This window comes from Coenobita brevimanus, chromosome 57, assembly GCF_032717465.1.
Source record: "Coenobita brevimanus isolate Jiangsu-jjx chromosome 57, ASM3271746v2, whole genome shotgun sequence".
Classification (NCBI taxonomy): domain Eukaryota; kingdom Metazoa; phylum Arthropoda; class Malacostraca; order Decapoda; family Coenobitidae; genus Coenobita; species Coenobita brevimanus.
In genome coordinates, this window is record NC_137010.1 from 50094927 (window position 1) to 50120451 (window position 25525).

Sequence of the window (25525 nt, forward strand, 5' to 3'; positions counted from 1 at the left end):
ATTATATAATTACGGGCCGTATTTATTGCACTGAGCAACAGAATATCGCATCATAAAACCCTCGCTATATAAGTTTCCACTTAGGGCATATTTATATGCTTACATACAATGTTTGCACTTATGTTTTACCCGTATGCACTTTATACTAATATTTGGAGATCAACATGACTGATAATTTCACTGAGCGTCTGTCTGTCGCATTTACCTCATAATTTCTGCGTCCTTTCGCATTCACACCATATTAGAATTACATCAACGTGTGATATGCACTGAAACATGGGTGAATACAGAGACCCACGTCACACTGCACGCACTCATAGCGGGTGTCCTTCCTCTGTGTCGTGAGTCTCACCTGGGAATTACTGCACACATGACACCTGCGTTGGGGCCTAGGTCTGTTTGGCTGGGGAGGGATAGGAGTGGGGAAATGGTGGCCGGATATTCTCAGGGGAGTTTGTGCAATAGGGGCAGTGCGGGTGCGATGTTGGGGCCTTTCAACAGCATACCGTGCAAAGATTTCTCTTGTGAGCTCCCTCACAAACCCTTCAAATGTTTCCTGAACTCCTGTTGTTATGGCGTGAAGGTGGTGGCAATTCAGAGCAGTGATATCTAGCAAGTGAAAGAACAGTTTCTTATACCACTTCATCGTGGTCCTGGCACACTCTACTGTCGATATCATGGAGTCTAACTGGTCCACAAGGCGCATGTTTATATTATAATCCATGACACACTCAGGTTTCCAAACACGACGCCTGTTCTCGCTACGGTAATCTACGGAATCAGTACGGTGCATCAAGGGGCAGTGAACCGTGGACAAGAGGCTTACTTCTCTGTTGTGGTTCCACACAGTTGCAAGGATGTTGTTGGCTTTGAAGAAGACAACCTCATTCCTTGCAAGTTTCCGCCCTACCTTGGCCATGTGACGCCGGTTCACCTTTACGGTTCCACAGACTCCCGTTTCATGCGTGTGAAGATAACGAGCGAGAAGAGGGATAGTGTACCAATTGTCCAGGTAGAGAACGTGACCACGATGAAGGTAGTCTTCTATCATCGTCTTTACCACTGCTCCCGACAGTCCAATACTTCAATCTTCTATTATGTCTGTCTGTGCACCGGTGTACAAGACTATGTCTTGCACGTATCCAGTCCTACAGTCGCACATAACAAAGATCTTGAACCCAAAATGGTGCCTTTTGCTGGGTATATACTGCCTAAATGAAATATTGCCTCTCCACAACACGAGACTCTCGTCTATGACGAGGTCTCTGTAGGGATAGAATGAGGAACGAAAGGTTTGCCTGAGGTGATCAAAGATCAACCTAATTTGCCTCATTTTATCAGTGTTGTTTGCATTTGCAGGATCATGAGCATCATAGAAATGGAGGCGACTTAGAATTTGTTGAAACCAATTACGGCTCATCACTTGACCAAATATTGGGGTAAACATAACAGGGTCCCTAGTCCAGTAAGCAGGAATTCTATTCTTTCGTATAATACCCATCAAAAGGACCAGGGCAGAAAATAAGAACATTTTTGGAAGGGAGACAGGGTAATCATAGATGATAGAATGCCTACTCCTTGTTCCCAATCTTTCACTCTCTAGGCGCTGGGCGCTTGCAAACAGGTTGGTTTGGTATACAATCTGGTCCACAAATGCCTCACTGAAAAACAGGTGGAAAAAATCCAACCTGGTGGAATTACGGTGAATTCCTGGAGCAATGCAGCCAGATCGCCCCTGCTCAGTGAAGGGATGAATGAGGGGAGAAAAATCACTCCCATCCTCCCAATTCCACGACACAAATCCCTCGTCCCCATCATCCCCATCACCGCCTTCGTCTGGGTGGGGAGGAGATCCTGGTTGGGGAGGTGGGGGAGAAGGAGTGCAGAGGGCTTCCCCACTGTCACTCCTCTTCCCTCTGCCTTTACCCTTTCCCTTACCCTTATGGTCTTGAAGAACATTAGGGGGCTGTGGGGATGAAATAGGGGAATATTGGGGAGCAGAAGACGTGCTGGGGAGTGGTTCCTCCCCACCTTCCCCCTTCATGACAGCACCACGTTCTTTCTCACGCACCCTAGCTCGACCACGTGTTAGGGGATATTGGGGAGCATAAGACGTGCTTGGGAGTGGTTCCTCCCCACCTTCCCCCTCCCTCACAACCCCACGTGATAAGGAATGCACCCGCACTGGCCCACGTGATCCACTACGCCGCCTCACACTACTTAGGGAGAGCAATGACTCACTCACGTCACTATCACTTTCCCTAATCCTCCCTGGACTTTCCCTTTCACCCGCCACTCCCTCCACTTGACTTCCTAACTCCCCAAACAAAATGCTAGGCCCATACCTGCTCATACGACGTGGTGTGCGCTCTGGGCCACGATGAGTTATCACCTCACATCCATACCACGTGGCAGCACGTCCCACGGCTCCATCATCGTCCTCGTCCTCGTCCTCATCCTCGAATTCTGGTTTCAAATCACGTTGGGGATAGGGATAGGATGTTGCACGTGCCTTCTTTGCCTGCTGCCCCTCTCTAGCAGCACAGTAAGTCACGTACTGCCGCTTCCTGGGAGATGGAACTTCCTCGTCACTGCTGGTGGTTTCTTCCTCCTCTGGCTGCGCATAATCCTTGTCCATATCCTCGTCGTCCAGTGGGGAATCACTGTCGCCTGTAAAGGTGTCCAGAGCGACTTGAATTTCGCTGTCTGAGAGACCTCTCTTAGCCATGTCTGAGCAGGACCGTTGCTACCAGGTGAGTGGACGAGTGGTGGGCTAGCGCGGGTCGCGCGGGGTCGCCGAGTGTCCCTGCCTGGTGGCAGGTAGGGGAAGGTCATGCGAGGGTACGTACCGTAAATCAAGCGCGAATTTTGAAAATTGTCGAAATTATGCGCATTGCAATTGCACGACGTACCGGTACGTCTCCGGGACTGGCAAATGCAAATCGTTGCAACGTACCCATATGTCGACAGGACGGGGCGAGTTAATGAATGGCATTTCATGAACAAACAATATGATATACTGTACTATGATTTCTGTGCTTTTTAATACCTTGTGGGGGGAGGTCCTAATTCAATCTGTGGTAGCTGTATACACATATACATATATGTATATATTATATATATAAATATTTATATACAGTCATTACTCATTTTACATTGATTCAGTTTACAATAATTCGCTGCAACGATAATAGAAACATTCCATCCCAAAATTTGATTTACAATAAATTTCCTGCTATAACAATTTTGCCATCGGAAAGCGCCAGGCACACGCAAGGTGACCGTCGCTTGTCTCAGGCAAGACAGCGGCCCCGGCGTGCACTGTTATGGTTCAGGGTCGTGCCACCCCTTCAAAGCCCTGTCTTTTCAACTTGTTAATGTGTGCCCCCTTGTTATCATCACCTCTCAGCCAGACATCACTACAGTACATTAATCCCTTAATTCACACGAGGGTTACGTTCCCAGACCTTTAACGTGTGTGGTAAATTCACGTATACGTTTTGCCCATGTGTACACGTAATTATGCATATGTATTAAGTATATTATATATGAATAATACTGTTTATGCACTACATACACCTTATAAACTAGCATAAAGTATGAAAAACAACAAAAATGTAAGAAATTTAACACTTACTGAAAACTGACATGCAGAGGCGTACGTGGAGACACTTTAGCACAGTCTGGTGCACTAGCCATCACTACCTCCCATATGCTACGTTCTGGCTTCTTTATTGTACAAAGTTGATTCATTCACCCCAAACATACGGTTCCGAGACAATTCCCTCTAAAGTCAATTCACAGTCAAAACATGGATGATTCCTCATCAGGACAATTCGCACCCTGGACAATTCCCCGTCATTCTATAAATATACTTATTACAGTAATCCCTCTACTATCCAGTGTAATAGAGCCAAAGGTGGTCCTCTGACTGCTGGACTGGTACTTATGACCCTAACCCAGCCTGACTTTGAAAGCCACCTAAATAATTACCTACTGGGTATGCATAGCACTGATTTAAACGTATTTAAGACCCTATTCACACCAATAATGGACATAAAGCATGAAATAAATGGAAAGGAACCAGAGATTGAGGAATTAGAAGTCTGTCTATCTATCTATTGCCAGACGCCTCAATCCCGTTTGGGGTGGCCACAAACAAATCGCCTCCAAGTCGTCCTGTCCCCCACCATTTCACTGCCCTGCTCCCAACTCACACCCCCCTCTCTCATATACCTCTCCACCCCATCCCTCCATCTCATCCTCGGCCTTCCCCTCCCTCTTCCCCCCTCCACCTCACTCACATACACTCTTTTCATCAGTCTTTCACCCTCCATCCTCTCTACATGGCCAAACCACCTCAGTGTGTTCCTCATAACACTTCACATCCATATCCACACCACAACGCTCCTTTATATCCTCATTCGTCAGCCTGTTTCTCCATGTGACTCCACAGGCTCCTCTTAAATAACTCATTTCCACTGCTCTCACTCTTTATTTGTGTCCTTCCAACAACGTCCAAGCTTCACTTCCATACGTTAGGGTTGGTATCACAATACTGTCATGTAGTAACTTTTTCACTTCCATGCTCACTTCCCTGTTTCTTATCACTGCTTTCAAAGAACCAGCAACCTTTCTTCCTTGCTGTACCCTTTCAAGCACTTCACCCTCCAAACCTCCATCCCTACTCATCACACTACCCAAGTACTTAATCGTACTCAAATTTTCCAATTCCTCACGATCCAACCTCGCTGTACATTCACTGACTTCACCTCTCTCAAAGACCATCACTTTACTCTTCCCTACATTCACCTTTAGATTTCGTTTCTTACACACTCTCCCAAACTCATCCACCAAGCCTTGCAGCTCCCCTTCGTTTTCATTCAACAACACAGTATCATCTGCAAACAACAGTACCGGTACAGGGAGTTTCCATACACTATCCTCTCTCACCGGGGCCACTCCAACATCCACTACCCCACCTTGTACCTCTTTTATTACCCCATCCATTTACAGGTTGAACAACAATGGAGACATGACACATCCCTGTTTCAACCCAACTTTCAGAGAGAAAAATTCACTTAGTTCACCATCCACACACACTGCAGCCTTTGCATCATCGTACATACTCTTCACAGCATTCAACAACCTCCCATCTACTCCATATATTCTTAACACTTTCCACAATCCTTGTCTATCCACCCTGTCCAAATCCATGAAAGCCGCATACAACTTCTTTCCCTTCTCTAGGAACTTTTCCACTAAAGATCTAAGAATGAATATCTGATCTACACAACCTCTTCCCTTCCTAAAGCCTCCCTGTTCTTCTCCAACTAATTTCTCTGTTCTTTCTCTAACTCTGTCAATAAGTATCCTACCATACACTTTTCCGGTTATACTAAGAAGACAAATGCCCCTATGATTACCACACACTTCTTTTTCCCCTTTTCCTTTGTACAAGGGAATAATTATACCTGACTTCCAATCCTCCGGGACTCTACCTTTCTCCCAGGCCAATCTGCACATCTTCCACATCCATTCTACTACTATCTCTCCCCCATGCTTCAGCATTTCACCACACACTCCATCAATTCCTGGGGCTTTCCCCGATTTAACTTTCTTCATTGCTTCCACAACTTCTATCCTACTGAATTCTTCCTGTCTACTCACCTCCCTCCTTCTCCCAGCCATTCCCCAGCCACTTATACTCGCATTACTTCCATCCTGTATGTTCAACAATTCCTTAAAGTGTTCTCTCCATCTGCTCACTTTTTCTCCCTTCTCCACTAGTAATCTACCATTTGTATCTTTCACTCCCCTGCTAACTTCACTTCCACCCTGTCTTACTCTTTTCACCTCTTTCCAGAACATTTTCTTACAGTCCGTCCACTTTACACTCAAATTCCTTCCAAATTCCTCATCCACTCTCTTCTTGCTCTCTCTTACTAATATTTTCACCTTTCTCTTTCTTTCTACATATAACTCTCTCTTCCGCCTCTCAACTTCTTCCACGCCCCTATTTCTCATCCATTCATTGTATGCTTTCATCTTTTGTGCCACAGCCTGTCTCACCTCTTCAGTCCACCACGCTGTTCCTTGCACCCCCCCCTGTCTTCTCTTCCTTCTACACACCACATCACATGCTGCACATATTTCTTCTGTAAATATCCTACACACACCTTCCACGTCTCCCATCTGCTCCAATTCATATTTGCCCAATCGTTCCTCCACTTCTCTCTTATACTCTGCCTTTTTCTCATCCTCTTGTAACCTTTCCACTCTCCTTGCAACTACTCCTTCCTCTTGTCTTTCCCTTCTTCTATTCCTCCATCTTACTTGAATCCTAATTCTGGCCACCACCAAGTAGAAGTGAATATGGAAAATATTTAGGCCTAGTAGTGTGCAGGATACTGTACTTACAGCACGTCTGTGACCGCCTCCTCTAACTCTCTAAGGTTCTGGTAGTTTTGAAAATACTCTTGAAGCATGTACAGTAATCCAGTGTTGTTAATTCTTTCCACTGTGAGTTATAATTGTTTAACACTGCACATTCTTCTTAATTGCGCCACGCCAGTTTCAACCGCCACTTTGCACTCCACACTTACTCCACACTTAATCCTTGGCACTCTAAATTCTAATTTCTTATCACTGCACAACACTGTAAATTCCCATGTTGTCCCGTGGCGAGGTATTGCAGTTTATTCGCTGTTTATTCATAAAAAACGAGCAGGTTTGGCGTCCACTACAATTGACGTCTTCTCTGAACGAAGGTTAGGCAGTAACTGGGAATAGGGTTGGCAGTTCTGAATTCGGCCACATTACCAAACTCCTCCATTTTCATTACCAAATTTAACTTTTCATTACCTAATTCTTAAAGGAAGCATTTATTCTTCACTAATTATATGTACAAATATTTCCTTTCCGGATAGTGGGCTCCAGCTTCTGGACTTGTACTTATGGACCCTAACTCAGAAAAACACCTATACAACTCTCTCTGGACATGCATAGCACCTATTTAAGACCCAAATCATACCAATTAGGGACATAAAAGACTGAAATAAATGCAAAAGAAGCATAAAATGAAGTTTTTAAGGTAGGTTCATACAATATTCAACATTCTCGGTACTTATAAGTCCCTGGCTCCTGGACTGGTAGTTATGGACCCTAACCTAGCCTAACTCAGAAAAACACCTCCCTACTGCACATGCATAGCACCTAAGACACAGCATATTCACACCAATAAGGGTCATAAAAGAGTGAAATGAGGTGTTTGAGGTAAGTATAGTATGGAAAAATACAGTAGAGTACATTATGAAACATTCTGCCCACTTACAGCAAGTCCCTGGCCATCTCGATGAATAACCGCCTCCTCTCAGACTCTGACAGTAAGGATTTCCTGAAGCACTTGCAGTACACTGTTCATGAAGTCTTGCACTGAACTTAGTCATTCGCACTCAGAAGTCCAATCTCTTCACAGTTTGCACTCTTGTCTAACTTATGCTCCATTGTAACTTAATAAGTGTTGCACTCTGCACTTTAACTTTTTCCACTCTTCTAACCATTTTCTAAAGCAAAAACACACGTCTATTTACGTTAAATTTAGTCCAAAATTTGTTTGTCTTTTCACTCACAACTGTAAATCCTTAACACAATGCACTGTTTTTTTCACTGCACAACACTGTAAAATCCCGTGTGGTCTAGTGGAGAAGTTCTTGGTGTCTATTCACTGTCAGAGTCTGAGAGTATCGATGGCAGGTGACCTAGGGGTGCATCGCTGGGTTGTGGTGATGGCGTACCCACTGCAGACGACTCTGAAGACAGACGCAAACTCACATCGAGCGGTGACTCCACTGTGGCTGATGTGCTGGGCTGTGGCTCGGAGCATGAGGGCCTGTCTTGGGGAGGCAACGGAGTGGAGCAAGGGCTGGGCACAGCGGGGGTCACTGGCCTGAAAAAACTGTCAATCGTTGATTGACGCAAGGAATGATGATTCTGATAATTAATGATGCGCTACCTGAAAGCGCGCACTTCCTCCACAAGTCCCAAGGGCCCCATCTCCCTGTCGCAGTCCGGGTGTTCCAGGTAGTCCAGAATGAACTCTAGGTGTTCCCGGAGTGTGCTTAGCTTGGGGATGGCTAGAGTTGTGTCATGCTGAGAGGAGTCCGCATCATCGTCGCCGTCCTCATCGGAATCTTCAGGCTGGGTACTGACACCTGCAACTGAAGATGCGATCTCGATATCAGACAGGATCTGATACCCAGGATCGCCCTCGTCGTCATCCAACCACTCACGCACGTCGTCCACATCAACATCGTCGCCATGCGTACGTAGACGTGCATGGAAGTCATCCATATCAAAACCTAGGAAATCGTTCTCCACATCCGTTCCGAGAAGCAGATGAGACCAACCATTTTCTAGAGTCTTGACAGGGATTTCCTTCCATGCACTGGCCCAATTGTAGATGGCAGACTTGATGTTGTAGCAGCGAAGGTTTTCCTAAGTCCGCTGGCCTCACGTGTCCCGTCCCTCCCTGCTCTTGTCCTCGTCCTAAAGAACAACCATCACCTCGTCCAGGAACTTCTGCCGGTACAGCCTCTTCGTTGCCACGATCACTCCTTGGTCCATTGGTTGGATGAGAGCAGTAGTATTAGGTGGCAGAAACCTGCACCTAATGCGGCCATTCTCAGCCACCAATTCCTTGTCGCACAGGTGGGTAGGTGCATTGTCGAGGAGAAGGAGGGCCTTTACCTGGTCACGTGGGATTCCCAGTTTCTCCGTCTGGTAATGGATGACCTCCTTGATGAAATGGCGGTGGAACCAGTCTTTGAAGAACTGTGCTGTGAACCATGCCTTCAAGTAATAGTACCAGACGACAGGACGGACATCCATCACCCCACGAAGACACCGAGGCTGCTTTGGACGTCCAACAATAACGGGCTTGAGCTGGTGCATGCTGTTAGCATTGGCACAACACAAAGCAGATATCCGTTGCTTGCAGAGCTTGCGTCCAGGTACACGCTTCTCCGTCTCCTCGGCTAGAGTTTTCGTAGGCAAAGAGTGATAGAATAAACCAGTTTCGTCAGCGTTGTAAACTTGAATGAGAGTTAGGCCCTCCCTATCGATCAAGCCCTTTACCTTGTGCCGAAACTCCTCTACTCCATCCTCTTTAGCGTCCAAAGCTTCGCCATGAGACTTATGGTTGGTAAGGCCATGTCGTAACTTTAACGCGAAGAGCCAACCTTCGGATGCCTTGAAGTCTGGGGCGTCGTGAAGCCTTGCGAACTTCTCAGCAGCAGCCTTCAGCTCCGTGCCACGCACCATGACACCAGCAGCACGTTGCTGTCGATACCAAATCAATGTAGAGCGGTCAGCTTCTGCATACTTGTGAGTATACATCACCTTCCTCTCCACGTTGAGTTTGCTTTTCGACAAGAAGTCAGCCGTGTACTGCATGAGTTTGTCGCGGGAACTCTTGATATCAAACAAAGTAGACCAGGCCAGGTTTAATTCACGGAGGATACGTGAGGTAGACTATCCCGCATCCACCTTGTCCAATATCTCCCTCTTCTTCTCCAGAGTCAAAACCACTCTCTTCCTCTTCTCAGGCAGTGGGACCATCCGAAGCAGAGGCACAAGAGCAGCAGGAGAGCCTGCAGCAGGTAAGGCACCACCACAAAAGCTAGCACGTTGGCAGCCATGATGACGAGCGTGCACACACAACAAGAGACGGACGGTAAGTGGGGAGGATGCAGGGGCGCTCTAGCGGATGTCTGCGGAATGATGCACCAAAACACAGCTCGGCCGTGCCCCGCACGCCAACTTCAAATTATGGGCTGGAAAAAGTCGGATTTTTTTTTAATGTTTTGCGGTTTTTGGTCCATTTTGGGAATATCATATCCCAGGACGAAAATGTCCGGTTATCGAGGATGTCCGTAAAATGGGTGTCCGGATATTGGAGGGATTACTATATATATATATATATATATATATATATATATATATATATATATATATATATATATATATATATATATATATATATATATATATATATATATATATATATATATAAATATACTTATATATACAGTAGTATGTATATGTATATGTATATCTATTTATTTATCTATATCTGTCTATTGCCAGACGCCTTAATCCCGTATGGGGTGGGAACAAACAAATTGCCTCCACGTCACCCTGTTCCCCTCCATTTCACTGCCCTGCTCCCAACTCACACCTCCTTCTCTCATATACCTCTCCACTCCATCCCTCCAGCTCATCCTTGGCCTCCCCCTCCCTCTTCCCCCCTCCACCTCAGTCACATAACACTCTCCCCAATAGCCTCACCCTCCATCCATATATATATACATATATTCATATATATATATATATATGTATACAGTCAAAGGCTTTTTGTCTCATGAACTCTCCTCCTCTTACTGACTCCCTTCAACCTCTGTCTCTTCGCCGCACTGTTGCATCTTTATCTCTTTTCTATCGCTACTTTAATGGTCACTGCTCCTCTGAACTGTCTGCTTGCATTCCTCCACCTCTACGACGGGCGCGTAGCACCCGTTTGGCAGCAAACTCTCATCCCTTTTCTGTCCAACTTTCTAATGCAAGAGTTAACCATTACTCCCAGTCTTTCATTTATGCAACAGGTCAACTGTGGAACTGTCTCCCTCTGTCTGTATTTCCTTCTGCCTATGATCTCCAGTCATTCAAACGCAGTGTGTCCAGGCATCTCAAAATGATCGGATCTTGAATTTGGCTCTCTATTGTATTTTGTTTTTCTCTTGGAGGGAACTGTTACTGTGGGCTCATGGCCTTTGGTTCCTTCTTCCTCGCATTAAAAAATATATATACAGTATATATATATATATATATACTGGATATATATATGTATATATATATATATATATATATATATATATATATATATACAGTACCCTCGCGTCCAACAAGCGTTAGTCCAGCACGATTCACGTCCAGCACGGAGAGCAAGTAATTAGTATTATGTAATACGATTTAATTACTGCAACACGAGTGTGTTAGCATAACACGCACAGAGCTCCGAGAAGTGGGCGAAATCCGCAGAGTTCACCTCTAGCAAGATCACCCCCAGTCCAACACGGTCATACTGGACATTCCCATTATGATGATAGCCAATGAAAACTTCTGATCAAGTAACCTTCCCCGCCCGCTATCGTGACGAAATCGTGGTGCCGCCCAATTAAAAACGCTTGTGCTGTCACGTGATGTTTTGTTTAAACTTCTCCCGCCACAGCGCCACTCAGTCGCATAATTCGCATTGGAAGGTGCTTTTTTCTTGCTGCATTTTCTGCCCTTGTTACTGCATTTAACCCTGCTCACGATGCCTAGGAAGCCTTTTGAGAACCCCAAGAAGCTTCGGCACCTCCCTCAGGCCACCAAGCTAGAAAGCATCGAGAGGAAGAAGAAAGGGGAGAGGAAAGTTGACATTGCCAAGGCCTATGACATGAACGAATCCAACGTGAGGACCATAATAAAAAACCAAGACAAGATCCTGGCAGCCGAAGACTATCACTCGGCACTTCATACCAGGTTTGCCGAGGATACGATGGTAAATCGGAACGGTAACGTGGTAAAATTGCAAACGATACCACGGGCATTTGGAATTCATCTGGATGGATTCCTGCCGAGGATATGACGGGCAAAACAGTGTGACCAAAACCCAGGCGACTCGACAGAGAATGTATCGTACTACAGCATTGAACATTTAGCCTGACACTGAATACACATTAATATTTTAGATTAAATATCATTCGTTTTGAAACCCTTCTCATCGGCTTGTGTACCAGTTTATGAACAAAGTTGCTTCTCCTTATTCTCTACCGAGTCAGTGACAGTGATCACTTTCCACAGTCACGAGACGGGGCTCTGGCAACAATGTGAAAAGCATGCCCTTTGCCGAGGATTACAGAGTGCTAGGACAGGCAGAAGCAGGGCCTTCCATGGCTGTGGACGAAGATAGTGATTCTTAGTGTGATTTTGAAGGATTTATGAGGGAGGTTGAGGAGGAGCAACAGCCATTACCCGCTAGTGACGCCAGCAACCATCTTCCGGGTACCCAGTAGGACTACCTACAGCCTTGGATACCACCTTCCATTCCCAGCAAGCCCACCAACACTATCCTAAAAGGTTAGTTATCATTCATAGCACAGTACCATTTATTATAATTACAATAGTACCAGTATATATATAGGTATATGGTAGGTATTTAGGGTGACCTTTCCTAGGGTTGTTGACATAATTCATTTTTCCCCATAAGCTCTATTGTTAGTCTAACACGTTTTTGGTCCAACACGTGACCCATGCATGACAATATTACCGTGTTGGACGCGAGGGTACTGTATATATATATATATATATATATATGGATGGGGTTACATGTCCTTATACTGCCTCAAGCTTGTTCTATTGGTTTTTGGCACTGTACGATCCCTGCATACTCATACGTCGTATAAAATGTAGTTCTATGCTTGTAGTTAGTAGGTATGGACAATTTGTTTTGCACATTTCCAGTGTAATCACCAGTGATGTAAAGAGGTCAGATGTGTTTTATTATCATTGTATGTAACAAATTATTTTCATAGAAATTTTAGGATTGTCTTCCCCTTTGTCATTTTAGTTTTAAGCATGCAGCCATGTAATTATTGGCCAGTGAATGAGGACTCTGACAATATGTCCATTCTTGTGCTAATATATGATGGCACTCTTTCAGGACTTACTGTTGGTAAATACAGACTCAGAAGCACCCAGACTTAGCTGTTACAAACTGTCACATTGAAATGCACTGTTATTATTGCAGACTCCCCACCGTGATCATTTGTGAAGGCTTGGTTCAGGCTACCACTGTCTGTCCGAGGAGAAGGTTTGATCCTTATACAGAATGATACACATAATTCCAGGCATTCCTTCACATTAACCAGTATGTGCTGCTAATGCTACTAGCTGAAGTTTTACTCATGCTTATGTATACCTTTGGTAGTTCAACTCTAATCTTGGACCAAATTCCAACAGGTGGTGTATTGGGGGTCAGATAAGAAGCGTTATCAGCTGGAGGTACCAGACCATGCTTGCAGAAAGGCTGGGGAGGAATATGAACTGATGACCCAGAAAAAAGGCTTCAAGCGTTATTGGACCTCTGAGACACGAGACATGTTGGCTGACATGATGGCAGCAGAGGAGCAACGCAACTCTGCCCTTGGGGACATTGCACGCAGGATTTTTCACCAGTTTGATGAGTAGTAAGTTTTCTGTGGTGCAGTACATTAACATTATCACTTTTTAAAGGCTTTGATGTTGGTAACGTGTAAACCTTGGTCGCCTTATGGCAGCTGTCCAGCATGCAATCTGGTAAGTCCGTGTCCCCCCCCCCCCCCCTTTTTTTTTTTTTTTTTTTTTTTTTTTTCTTTTTTTTTTTTTTTTTTTTTTTTTTTAAGCCTTCACCCCGTATCTTTAGATCTGCCCCTTGGGACTCTACCATCAGGATTTATATTCATAATTTTCCTCATCCTGGTAAAATCTTCCATTCTCACTATATAGCCAGAGTGTCCGTTTTCTTGTTCGCAGTACATCACTACTATATTTTGTGCCAAACTGCTTTGTCAGTGTTGCACAATCCAGACTGTCCATCATGCAGGCATTACCTTGTTCCATGGTGTCCAAGCTGTCCTTTTTTTTCCTAAATATTACCTTGACATATCCCCATGCATTCTCAAGGTAAGAGGTGATGAGTTAGGCAGAGGTTAGCATGACTTGATTACAGAGAAACTCTCATACAAATGATCATCTCACTGCTTGGTAGTCACAGATTTTTTCTAGAGTATAAACACTTCGTTTAGTTTTTAAAGGCTCCAACATGCTTCCATGCGTCGGCCTTGGTCACCTAATGGCGGCTGGCCATGCTGCACGATCTATTGCAGCCTCCCTGTTCAGTCCCTTAACCCTGAGGTCACACTTAACCCGCCCCGTCCCGGAGACGTGAATTCACGTCCTCACATGATGTGCACTCATCTCCTGGAGACGTAAATTAACGCGGCAACATCGCAAGGCAAGGCCCCTAATTTGCACAACTTTCAATTTTCGCGAGTGATTTTTGGCACGTATACACGGGACACCTTCCTCTACAAGATGCCAGGCAGGGACAATGCCTTATCCAGCATGACCTCCTCCTCCCCCTGCATGCCCTTTTCTCAGCAATTCACCTGTTTTCAGTGACCAGGCCAGTAAAGCCATGTCATGCCACGGTACGAAATTCAGGGTCAGAGTGATTCCCAAATCGATGAGAATATGGAGGACAAACATTAGAGGAAGAAACAGTCAGAAATGATGATCAGGTAATGTGGCAAAAAAAGGTCAGGAATGGTGATGATTTAGTGAGTGAAACAATGCTTATAATGCCTATATTACTGTTTGAAAACCAATATACAGAGATGGCCCGGTTATCCGGGCTATATGGTGTTAAGGGGTGCCCGATTGGTCCGAAAGCACGATTAATCCGGCGGAACCAAAACACAAGTACTGTACTGATAGACTGATTTATTTACTGGTAAATGTACATTTTAAGTAACAGAAAGACTTTTCCTGTTCAGTGTATATTCCTCCAGCTTGTTTCAGTATTTTTCAGACTATATTCAGTTCATTAAATCACGTTTTCTTACGGAAAGATTTCCTCCTTGTTATTATCATCACGTTCTAAAGCTGTACCTACAATTGTTTCCAGCACAATGGACGAAACTCATCGTACTCAAATGTGGACTTCATTTCCCAACTGAAGATTAGGTTAGGTTAAATTATTAGGTGCAGTTAAGCTAGGTTAGGCCAGGTTTAAACACTTAGATTAGAACAGTGTCTTCTGCCAATACGTTAACGAATCAAACAGTCGTCACACCAGAACAGTTAAAAACATCAGGGAAACAGATTTAACAAGAAATGTTTATTTACCAACCCAGAAATAATAAGAAAAATATAATAGATTATCAGGATGAACTGATTTGGTAAGGTGGTTTTACTGCTTACAGCAAAGCGTATGTTTACCCCCCTCAAATCCTCAATGTTCGTCAGTTCAGAAATTTGTGTGCTCACGTGGCAGACCTTGAAACCATTTTTTCAAAGTTATAAAGTCAGTTTCTTTTTCTTAGATGTGAAAAGACTCGGCTGGTAAACCTGGCTTTTTTCCCTCCTCCCTAAACCCATCTTGTGATTTCCTATGATTCGTGAAAGAATTAATAAAATTAGGGGGCATGTTACATTAGCATTTAAACATAATATTAGGGTGCATGTTATTTTAGAGTTTAAACGTATCGGCGAAAACATCTGGGATGAAAGGACCGCCTAGCTGTTGGGATGGTAGAGTAGGGTCGTGTAAACATACCAGTGACCTTCGTTCCCTTCCCAAAACTGTTCACAGTTTTTATGGCTCTCCCTAACTCAACATCACTGACACCGGTACAGTAAAGCATTGTTCAAGGCTGGCAGCCATGAAGGGGTTAATAGAATACATATCACTACTCTATCTTTCACACATACACGAATGAACAAAAGAATGTGCAATAAATGTACCCTTAACTGTAAGGAGCAGAAATAACTGTATGCTCTGTCGGTAAGCAACATCGAACAAAGAATGTGGAACTGAATGCCACCTTACAAGAACACGTGAGATGAAAGTATTTTCTCTTATTAGTAAACATGTTTGTTCCATTTCGTCCCCTGTAATTGTGAAACTCATAAATTTTCCTCCAAGCATACAGCCTAATAACCTTACCAATTCAATTCATATTGCTCGTTTGTTTTCTGTATTTTTCTGCCTATTTTGTGGGTGGTAAATTACGTTTGGCTGAAAGATTTCCTCTTATCATCATAATTTTCCTTAAGCCTTGCCTACGATTGTTTCAGGCATAATGGAAGAAACTTACTCATAATTAGGGTGCATGTTACATTAGCATTTAAACATATCGGCGAAAACATCTGAAATGAAGTGGCAGACCGCCTGACATTTGAGATGGTAGAGGAGGGTCGTGAAAACATACCAGTGACCTTCGTGCCCTTCCCACAATTGTTCGCAGTTTTTTATAGCTCTCCCTAACCCAACATCCCTGACACCAGTACAGTAAAGCATTGTCCGAGGCTGGCAGCTATGATGAGGTTAATGGAATGCATTATTGTGTGTATTAATACTCTCTTTCACACATGCAGTACACTTAAGAACGAACAAAAGAATTGAACAGTAAATGTAAGAGGAAGAAATAACTATGCTCTGTCGTCCGAAATGTGTTGGGAAGCGCGACATCTAACCAAGAATGCAGAACTGAATGCTAACTTACGAGAACACATGAGTAAATTTTTTTTTTTTTTTTTTTTTTTTTTTTTTTTTTTTAGCAGACATTCTTGTCCCATTTCGTTTCCTAAAATTGGGAAACCCATTACTTTTTGTCTAAGCATACAGCCTAAAGACTTCACCAATTCACTTCATATTCCTCCACTTTGTTTTCTGTGTTTCTATATTTTGAGGGTAGTAAATTACCTTCTCTTGCTGAAAGATTTTCTCTTTTATTATCACGTTCTTTAAGCCGTACCTACGATTGCTTCGGGCATAATGGAAGAAACTCATCGTACACAAAGGTGGATTAAGTTTCCCAATTTCCCAGCTGGAGCCCAGGTTAGGTTGAATTATTTTAAATTATTAAGTAGTTAAGCAAGGTTAGGCTAGGTCAGGAGTATCAGTTGCCTCACCAAACTCCACCCTTGTGATCAAGTGGTGAGCAGGTGTGGGTGGGGGCAGGGTGAGCACTCTCTCTCTGGTTTACCCATGCCTCGCTCCCTAGCAACTGGATGCTTCCTGTTTAAACCTGAGCTATCGTACGGATAATTCTGTGTATTACTGTACCACTGAACCATTCGGTCACGGCCCGGATATACCGAAAGCTGGATAATCCGAGCTTGGATAATCGAGCTTCCACTGTACTCTCGTACTACATATAAATTCGTACCAAATAAATAAATAAATACCGTTTATGAGTGGTGTAGAATAGTTATCCTCCCATTGAACTTGTTTTCTTTGCAGCCAACTTGATAGAAAACCCTGTAAGGTAAGGAGGTACTCCTACCTGGATCGAGTATTTTAAACCTCAGGTGAGTGATTTCTCTATGAATTTTCGATGTTTCTCTCCAAAAGCGGATGTTTGAGCTAAAATAAAAAAGGGTCCAAAAATGTCGGGACTGGGGCGTACCACTGCCCAGAAAACGTCGGGATGGGGCGGGTTAATGACCTCGTCCCATGTCTTTCTCGGTCTACCCCTCATAACCCCACCCCCAATATTAACACTTCTCACCTTCCTCGCCCAATTATCATCCCCCATCCTCTCCACATGTCCAAACCATCTCAATCTACCTCTCCTCTTCGCAACACCAATACACTCCAGTCTCATCTTACCTCTCAACTCTTCCATTGTAAACTCAGCCCCCCCAGACTTTACACACAGGGACGTACTACACATCCACCTAATCATTGTCATTTCTGTACGTCTGAGCTTGCAAATATCCTTCTCCATTACTGCCCAGGTCTCACTACCATACAGCATTACACACCTAACATATGCTGCATACAAAGACCCCTTAGCACGTAGGAAGAGTCCTCTCAGTGTCAGAAGAGGCAAGAGCTCCCTGAACTTCTTCCGACCACTTCTCACCCTAGCTACAGAGCTAGCTCCAGCCCCACCTCCAGCACACAACATGTCTCCCAAATAATCATCACTTTTGTTTTATCTGCATTTACCCTTAAGCCGTTGTGTCCTATACCATCTCTCCACTTCCTTAACCTTTCCTCTGCCTCCCTTTTGTTCTCTGCAATCAACACCAAATCATCAGCATACATCTCCAATGGAAGACCATTTCTAAAGTCACGTGAAAGGGCTTCACGTACCATTAAAACAACATGGGACTCAAAACTGACCCATGATGCACACCAACATTCACAGAAAACTCATCACTCAAATCTCCATTCACTCTTACCTGGGTGCGAGCACCGACATACATAGCCATAACCACCCTAACCAGCCACTCCTCCAACCCAAGCTTTCTCATTGCCCACTTCACCACCTCTCTCGGGACTGTGTCAAATGTCTTTTACAAATCAACGAAAACAAAATACAGATCCCTTCTCCTACCAATATATTTTTCCTGAAGCTGTCGAACAATGAATATGGCATCAGTGGTCCCCCTCCGTGGAATAAACCCAAACTACATCTCATCAGTATTCACTCTTTCTCTAATCATACCTTCTAAAACTCTCTCCATTACCTTCATTATCTGATCTAAAAGCTTCATACCTCTATAATTTCCTCTTTCCAGGGCATCACCCTTCCCTTTATACACATTTACAATTACACTCTTCAGCCAATCATCTGGGACAACACACTCATAAATAATCATATTTATCAGGTCAGTGACTAAACTCACCCCCATATATCCTGAGGCCTTCAACATTTCATCAGTCAACCCAGACACATGTGCTGCCTTCCCCACCTTCATCCTGCCTATTGCCTCACTCACAGTAGCAGCATCAATCAAAGGCCAAGGATTAAACACTGGATCTGCTGGCTCCAAACCTTCCCTGTCCCAGTCAAACTCCTCATTCAACAATCGGTTATAATGCTCTCTCCATGCATCTTTAATATCCTCACTGTTCAGCACTACCCTTCCTTCATCATTCTTCACACAGTGCTCACCTATAATATCGCGATTATCCCTCTTCATCTGATTTCCCACCCTAAATATCATATTTTTCCTTTCCCCATGATTTAGGTTATCAAGTGAAAGTCTCCGTGACAAACTTTGCCCTGTATACCTCCCTTCTAGCCCTACGCTTGGCAGCCAAGTATTTCTCCTTGCTACCACCCTTCTTCCATTCCCGGAAAAGCCTTCTTTTCTCCTTAACTGCAGCTTCTACACCCTCATCCCACCACCAAGATACTCTATGTCATGTTAGGCCTCTTGTCCAACTGCATTTTACATCAGTAACTCTCAGGAGATTGTTCTTGAGGGCTCTGTACTGTTCATTAACGCCTTTGTCTACAGCTCCCTGTTCAGCCACCGCTCTCCTCATCTTGCTATAGAAGGCATCCCTTATTACTTGGTTTTTCAGCTTCCATATTTTCCTCCTAGGTACATAAGTCCTCTTTTTCATCACTTGTTCTTTAAGCACCAATTCACAAATCAATAGTTTGTGCTGCTGCACACACTCCTCACTTCCTATAACTTTAACATCCCTCACTAATCTCCTATCAGCCCTCCTAACCAAAAAATAATGTCTGACTGCTATTTCCCCCAGACTCATACGTAATTAACCTACTCTCTCTTTTTCCTAAAATATGTGTTGCATAGAATCATGTCCGTTGCCTTCCCAAACTCGAATATCCTTTCCCCTTCCTCATTCCTTATACTGTACACACATCCTTCATGCACTAAACACTGTTTAGTGTAAAAAAAAATAACATGCACTTGAGTATGTACTTTACACAGCAGATTATAGACGCATGTAAGATGAGCACACAAAGTACTCATAGTATGTTTACAACTGAATATGTAGCAGTTTAACTGCATATCAGTTTATTGATATAGTTGTTTAGCATTTAGTGTACACCCTACTTTAGCAATCCAGTGTGATCACTGGTAAACTGCCAGCTTATCTTCTGAAAGGCAATCATGATCACTTCATCAGCTGTCCACTCACTAATTACCAAAGAATTCATATTGGAGAAATGCTGGCTAGTAGACAATACTGAGTCATCATAAGCTTTTCTAGCACAGTGAAATTCAATTAATCTTGTTAGGCTGGCTTTTCTTACTGATATTTTGTTTTACTTTAGACAAGAGTATCACAGAAGGAATCACTCATGTTAGTGAAAAACAGGAAAAATGATTTTAATGTTATATAGTACAGTCTGGAATTACAGCTACACTGCTATGAATAGAACACTTGATGAGCAATGGCGTAAGGGTGGAGGGAAGGGTGTGGAAGAGTGGGAATGGAGAAAGGATATGCAGCCAGCTAGAGGGTGGTAGGGAAGGGAGAGGAGAGAGGAATGTGATTACATGTAATACTGGGACCTCCTTGTATTTTTATTACTTTTGGGAGGCCGTATATGAAAGTCATTTGTATATGTATAGGAGTGCATGTAGTGCTGCCTGTGTTTGTGCCATGCCAATCAGGAAAAAATAATGAAATCATCATCATCATCATCCAGACCTCCTTTCCCATCCTATGGCAGTGTGAGGAGTAGCACCATCCAGACTGCCCAAGTTTGCCCAGTCCAATGGGCCACGTTTCCATTCACTCATTATTGAAGCCCCTGGAATCGTGGCTCTATCTGATACGTCAAAAACTTTCACCCCGTTCTGTATCTTCACATAAACGTATCTGATAGAGTCAGTCCGAACGCTGTCACATTGAAAAGGGGTGCCAAATCCCAGATCATGCACTTCTTCTCGCAACATTCATCCAGCCAGCTCGATCTCTTGTTAGTCCCCTAGCCTCACTGACTTCCATACCTCTCTTCCTCACACACTCGTTCACCATATTCCTCCACCTTCTCCATGGCCAATCTCGCCTCCTCCTTCCTTCATATTCGCTCAGATATACTTTTTCACCACTCTCTTGTTATCTGTTCTCTCCACATGACCATACCATCTCAGTACACTCTTTTCGATTCTGGTGCCCACAGACTTCCTCACTCTGTGTCTTTCACGAATCACATTATTTCGTATCCTGTCCACTCTCTGTACTCCATGTACATTCCTCAGCAGTCCCATCTCCATTACTGTCACTCTTGGCTTTTCATTTTCATGCCACACCATAGTCTCATCCATATGTTATAGTTGGCACTAACACTCCTTCATGTAAGCCTCGTGCAGCTGCAACACTCAAGCCTCTGTGTCTTATCAAGGCCTTCATAGCACCAGCTACTTTCCTTCCCTGTGTCACTCTACTTTCCACTTCTTTTTCATATTTTCCTCTCTTTTCTGTCACTGTACGCATATATTTGAACTCTCTCACCAATTCCAGACTCTCTCCATTCACTGTAACATCACACTAGGAGCCGCCTCCTCTCTCAGTAACCATCTCTTTGCTCTTTTCTACATTCTCTCTTAAGGTATGACACTCACAGACATCAGCAAAACTCAGCACTAGTCTACCAAGTTCTTGTCCATTATTTGCAAGTAGCACTGCATTATCAGATTACAGCAAATTTGAGATGTTCCATCCATCACCATTCATTACCAGTGCCATCCCCCTCTCCATTACTCATGTTTTTACTTCTGTCATCACCCCCATCCAAGATAATGAATTAAAAATAATAAATTATAAAATGAAAGAAATATAAGAGTGTCCTCATGGTCATCACGAGCAGGTTGACTGTGACTTTACTGCCTTCGTATTGAAGGTAACCTAAACGGAGGTGCTGTAAAAACACCAAACCAATGGCATATGAAAACTTCTCAATTTGAGCATTTTTACCCACCATTAATTACATCATGTAGGAAACTCCATTGGTTATGATTCGTTGTATTGTCATATTGTTTATAAACGCTCCAACATGCTTGCATTATTTTGGCCTTGGTTATCCAATGGCAGCTCTCCACATTGCTTGGTCTGTGGCAGCCTCCCTCTTCAGTCTTGTGTCCCTGAGGTAACACTCTTATGACCTCGTCCTAGGTCTTGTTTGGCCTGCCTCCCGCAACCCTGCACCCAACATTCACACTTCTCACTTTGCACATCCAGTTGTCATCCCATATCCTCTCCACATGCTCAAACCATCTCAGTCTACCCCTTCTCATCACAACACTAATGCTTTCCAGTCCCATCTTTCCTCTCAACTTTTCATCTGCAATCCTAGCTGCCCCCCCCCCCCCCCTGCAGTTTTCACATTCAAGGACACACTGCACATCCATCTAATCATTTTCATTTCTGTATGTTTGAGCCTACGAATATCCTCTTCCATTACTGACCAGATATCACCGCCATACAGCATTATACACCCAACACATACCACATACAATGATCCCATGGAACGGAGGTGGAGCCGTCTCACTGTTAGGAGAGGTAACAGCTCCCTGAACTTCCTGCAACCACTCCTGACCCCAAATTAAAAACTCCATACACAAGAGACTTACCAGCAAGACCAATCCTTTTATGCCTAACAGTCTCTACATGCTCTGCCTGACTGACCGCACACACAAAATCATCATTACAGTATTTCGTAGTTTATCTTCATCATCACCATATCTCTTGTGCACCCACTTATCACAAATGCTGCACAAAATACAGTTACTTCCCACATGCTTGTGGCAAACTGCATGTGGTCATGCTTCCTCTGCTTTGACAGTCCTGCCACCAGCCCTAGATATCATCACTTGTTTTATCCGCATTTACACTGAAACCTTTGTGCCCCATTCCATCTCTTCACTTCCTGTATCATTCCTCCACCTCCCTTTCATTTTTTTGCAGTCAGTACCAAGTCATCAGCATACGATATCTCCTTTGGTAGTCCATTTCTTATATCAAGTGACAGAGCTTCAAGCACCATGACAAACAATAAGGGGTTCAAGACTGACTTTTGATGTATGCTAACATTCATGGAAAACTCATCACTGTAATCTCCATTCTCTCTCAGGGGGGAGACTGGAGCGCCAGCCAGTCAGGGTAGTACTCCCAAGGGGAATGGGAATGCTGGTGATAGAGAGAGCTGGAGCTCCTGTTTCACTAGCTATCTGTCACCCTTTGCTGACCATTTCAGTGTGACACTAACATGGAAAGTAGACCAACATACACTCCCAAACACCTCCTGTTACTGTCTCATACACTACACCACGTTCAATTTGCATATCTCACAATGTACTCCACTATGTCACAGGGGGTTGACACCAGCATAGACATACATCCAGAAAACTTTGCCCCAGCTGCCTAGTGGTGGATCTTTTGAGGGGAGGCTTGACGAAGGCTCTGCCAGCATATATCTTGGGGCCAGGGTGAGATGGGGCTCGAACCTGTGCTAAAGGTACAAGGTATTGCAGTTCCCAGGCTGCCGCGTCTGCCTACCAGAGAGGCCCGAACCTTGGAGTAGCTTCCCAGGAGGCTGCCCTATCAATGAGTGTATTATGATGGGGCAGTTACAGTGCCAAGGCGTGCTTGGAGAGTGTCTCTGTAGTTGTCTTGGCAGGGTGACGCGAGGCTATTACCACAGCCACTGGTCCAAGGCTGGTGGGCTAGGGGTCCCAGATCCATTGTCTGGATCTGGGACTGTGCAGTGAGTGAGACCTGTGACATCTCTCCCCTACATCATTTTTACCCAATTATCATCATCCATCCTTTTTACATGCCCAAACCATCACAACCTAATTGGGTGCAGAAAGTGAGAAGTGTTAATATTAGGGGTAAGGTTGCGAGAGATAGACCGAAAAAGACCTGGGATGAGGTCATTGAGTGTGACCTCAGGGATCAGGGACTGAACAGGGAAGCTGCCAGAGATCGAGCAGCATGGAGAGTGCCATTAGGTGACCAAGATCGACGCACGCAAGTATGTTGGAGCCTTAAAAAACGAACAAACGAATGAACTCTCACATGGGTGCGAGCACCCACAGACATAACTATAATAATTCTAACCAGCCACTGCATGACTCCAAGCCCTCTCACTGCCCACTTCACTGCTTCCCCAGGGACTCTGTTAAAGTCCTTCTCCAGATCAACAAAATCAAAGTACAGCTCCCTTTTCTTTCCTATATTTTTTTTTCTAATGCTGCCAGACAGTGAATATGGCATTGGTGGTCTGATTGCCTGGCTTAAACCCAAATTGCATCTCATCAGTATTCACTCTTTTCCGATCATACCGTATAAAATTCTATCACCTTCATTATTTGTCCAAAAGTTTTATACCTGTATAATTTCCTCCTTCCAGGGCCTCACCCTTCCCTTTGTACACATTTACAGTCACAGTCTTCAGCCAGTCATCTGGGACAACACACTCATATACAATCATATTTATCAAATCAGTAAGTAAGCCCACTCCTACATCTCCTGAGGCCTTGAGCATTTTAGCAGTCAACCCAGACACACCTGCTGCCTTCCCCAACTGCATCCTGCACTACAGTAGCAATATCGATCAAAAGCCAAGGACCAAACACCGGATTCAGTGACTCCAAGCCTATCCTCGTGTAGTCAAATCCTTCATTCAGCAATCATTTATAATGATCTCTCCAGGCGTCTTTAATATCCTCACTGTCCATTACTACTCCCATACTTTGCTGCATTTTTTTTCCACTTTAACACTTTACATTAGACTTTGGACATGTCACCCTGCTAATGATACAGATTTTTTGCTCCAGCCCTAGTCCTGTGTATTTTTTGGTTCTTTTCCTTGTGATGTTTTTTTTTACATATTTAATTTTGTTAAATATCCTCCCTGTTTTGATCTGCTTAGATGATTCAGTAACATGCCACTAGTGTGAGGTTCTGGAGGCAGTGGGTTATATGCATTCATCCATGCATCCATCATCCAATCCTATGTCGCCCCTTGAGGAGCATAGGAACCCAGGGCTAGGCAATTTGGTCATGACATTTAAGATGAGAGTAACCAGCCTCACTCATCCCTGAGTGGCATTACGTGAATACCACCCTATGGATATAAACCATCATAGGCTCAGTCTAACTGGAGCACCTTTAATAACTTACAGTGGGTAATATGTGCTATAATAGCTGCCTTGGTGGGCCAACTTGCTGTTTAGCTACATCCTTCCATGGTTCCTTGCTGCTGATTCTCAGAACTCAAGACTTTATCCCTCAGCTATCAGTTTGGTGCTTTTGGGAGCCATTGTAAACACGCGAACTGTTGCCCTTAACCCCTCTGGTACGCAATTCTCCAGCCTCGACTACCCCCCAGGATGCAAAAACATGCCTATTTTTCGACTTTCTCAAAGTTAAAAGTTTTATGCCCGATTTATAGAGCTTGAATTTACACGCCTGAAAACACAAACCTCACCCTCCTAGACCCAATAGTTACCGAGCTATGGCCCATCAAAGTTGATAATAGTTACCTGTCACGGCCCCAGTGAAAAAGAAAATACACGGCTTGCACCTGTTTTCTTCACAAAAATACATATAAAAATCACCAAAATCAGTTTTTTTTTGGTGTGTATACATGTTATAAACCATTGTAATGTACTTAGAATAAAATAAAATGGTGACAAACCCCCCCCAATAAATATGATAAGTAGTAAAAATTATCCTCCCCTCTTCTCCTCTTCCCATACTTCCAATTCCCTTCCTCCCCTTCCCTTCCCCTCCCTTCCCTTCCCTCCCTTTGCCTAACCTCCCCTCCCCCTTTCCCCACTCTGCCGAGCTGTCAAATCTAGCTAGGGAAAATGGTCAAGAACCCCCCCAATAAAAAGATGATAAACAGTAAAAATTATCCCCCCCTCCTCTCCCCTC

General features: G+C 44.0%; 1 protein-coding gene across 1 annotated transcript in view; it reads left to right on the top strand.

Moving 5' to 3' along the window:
• The window catches only part of Msh6 (DNA mismatch repair protein Msh6), a 746240-nt gene that overhangs the window by 563845 nt on the left and 156870 nt on the right, over window positions 1-25525 (top strand). The window contains exon 18 of the mRNA XM_080274091.1: window positions 13063-13289. Within this exon, the coding sequence (XP_080130217.1) occupies window positions 13063-13289 (227 nt within the window). The remainder of the gene's footprint in view (window positions 1-13062; window positions 13290-25525) is intronic.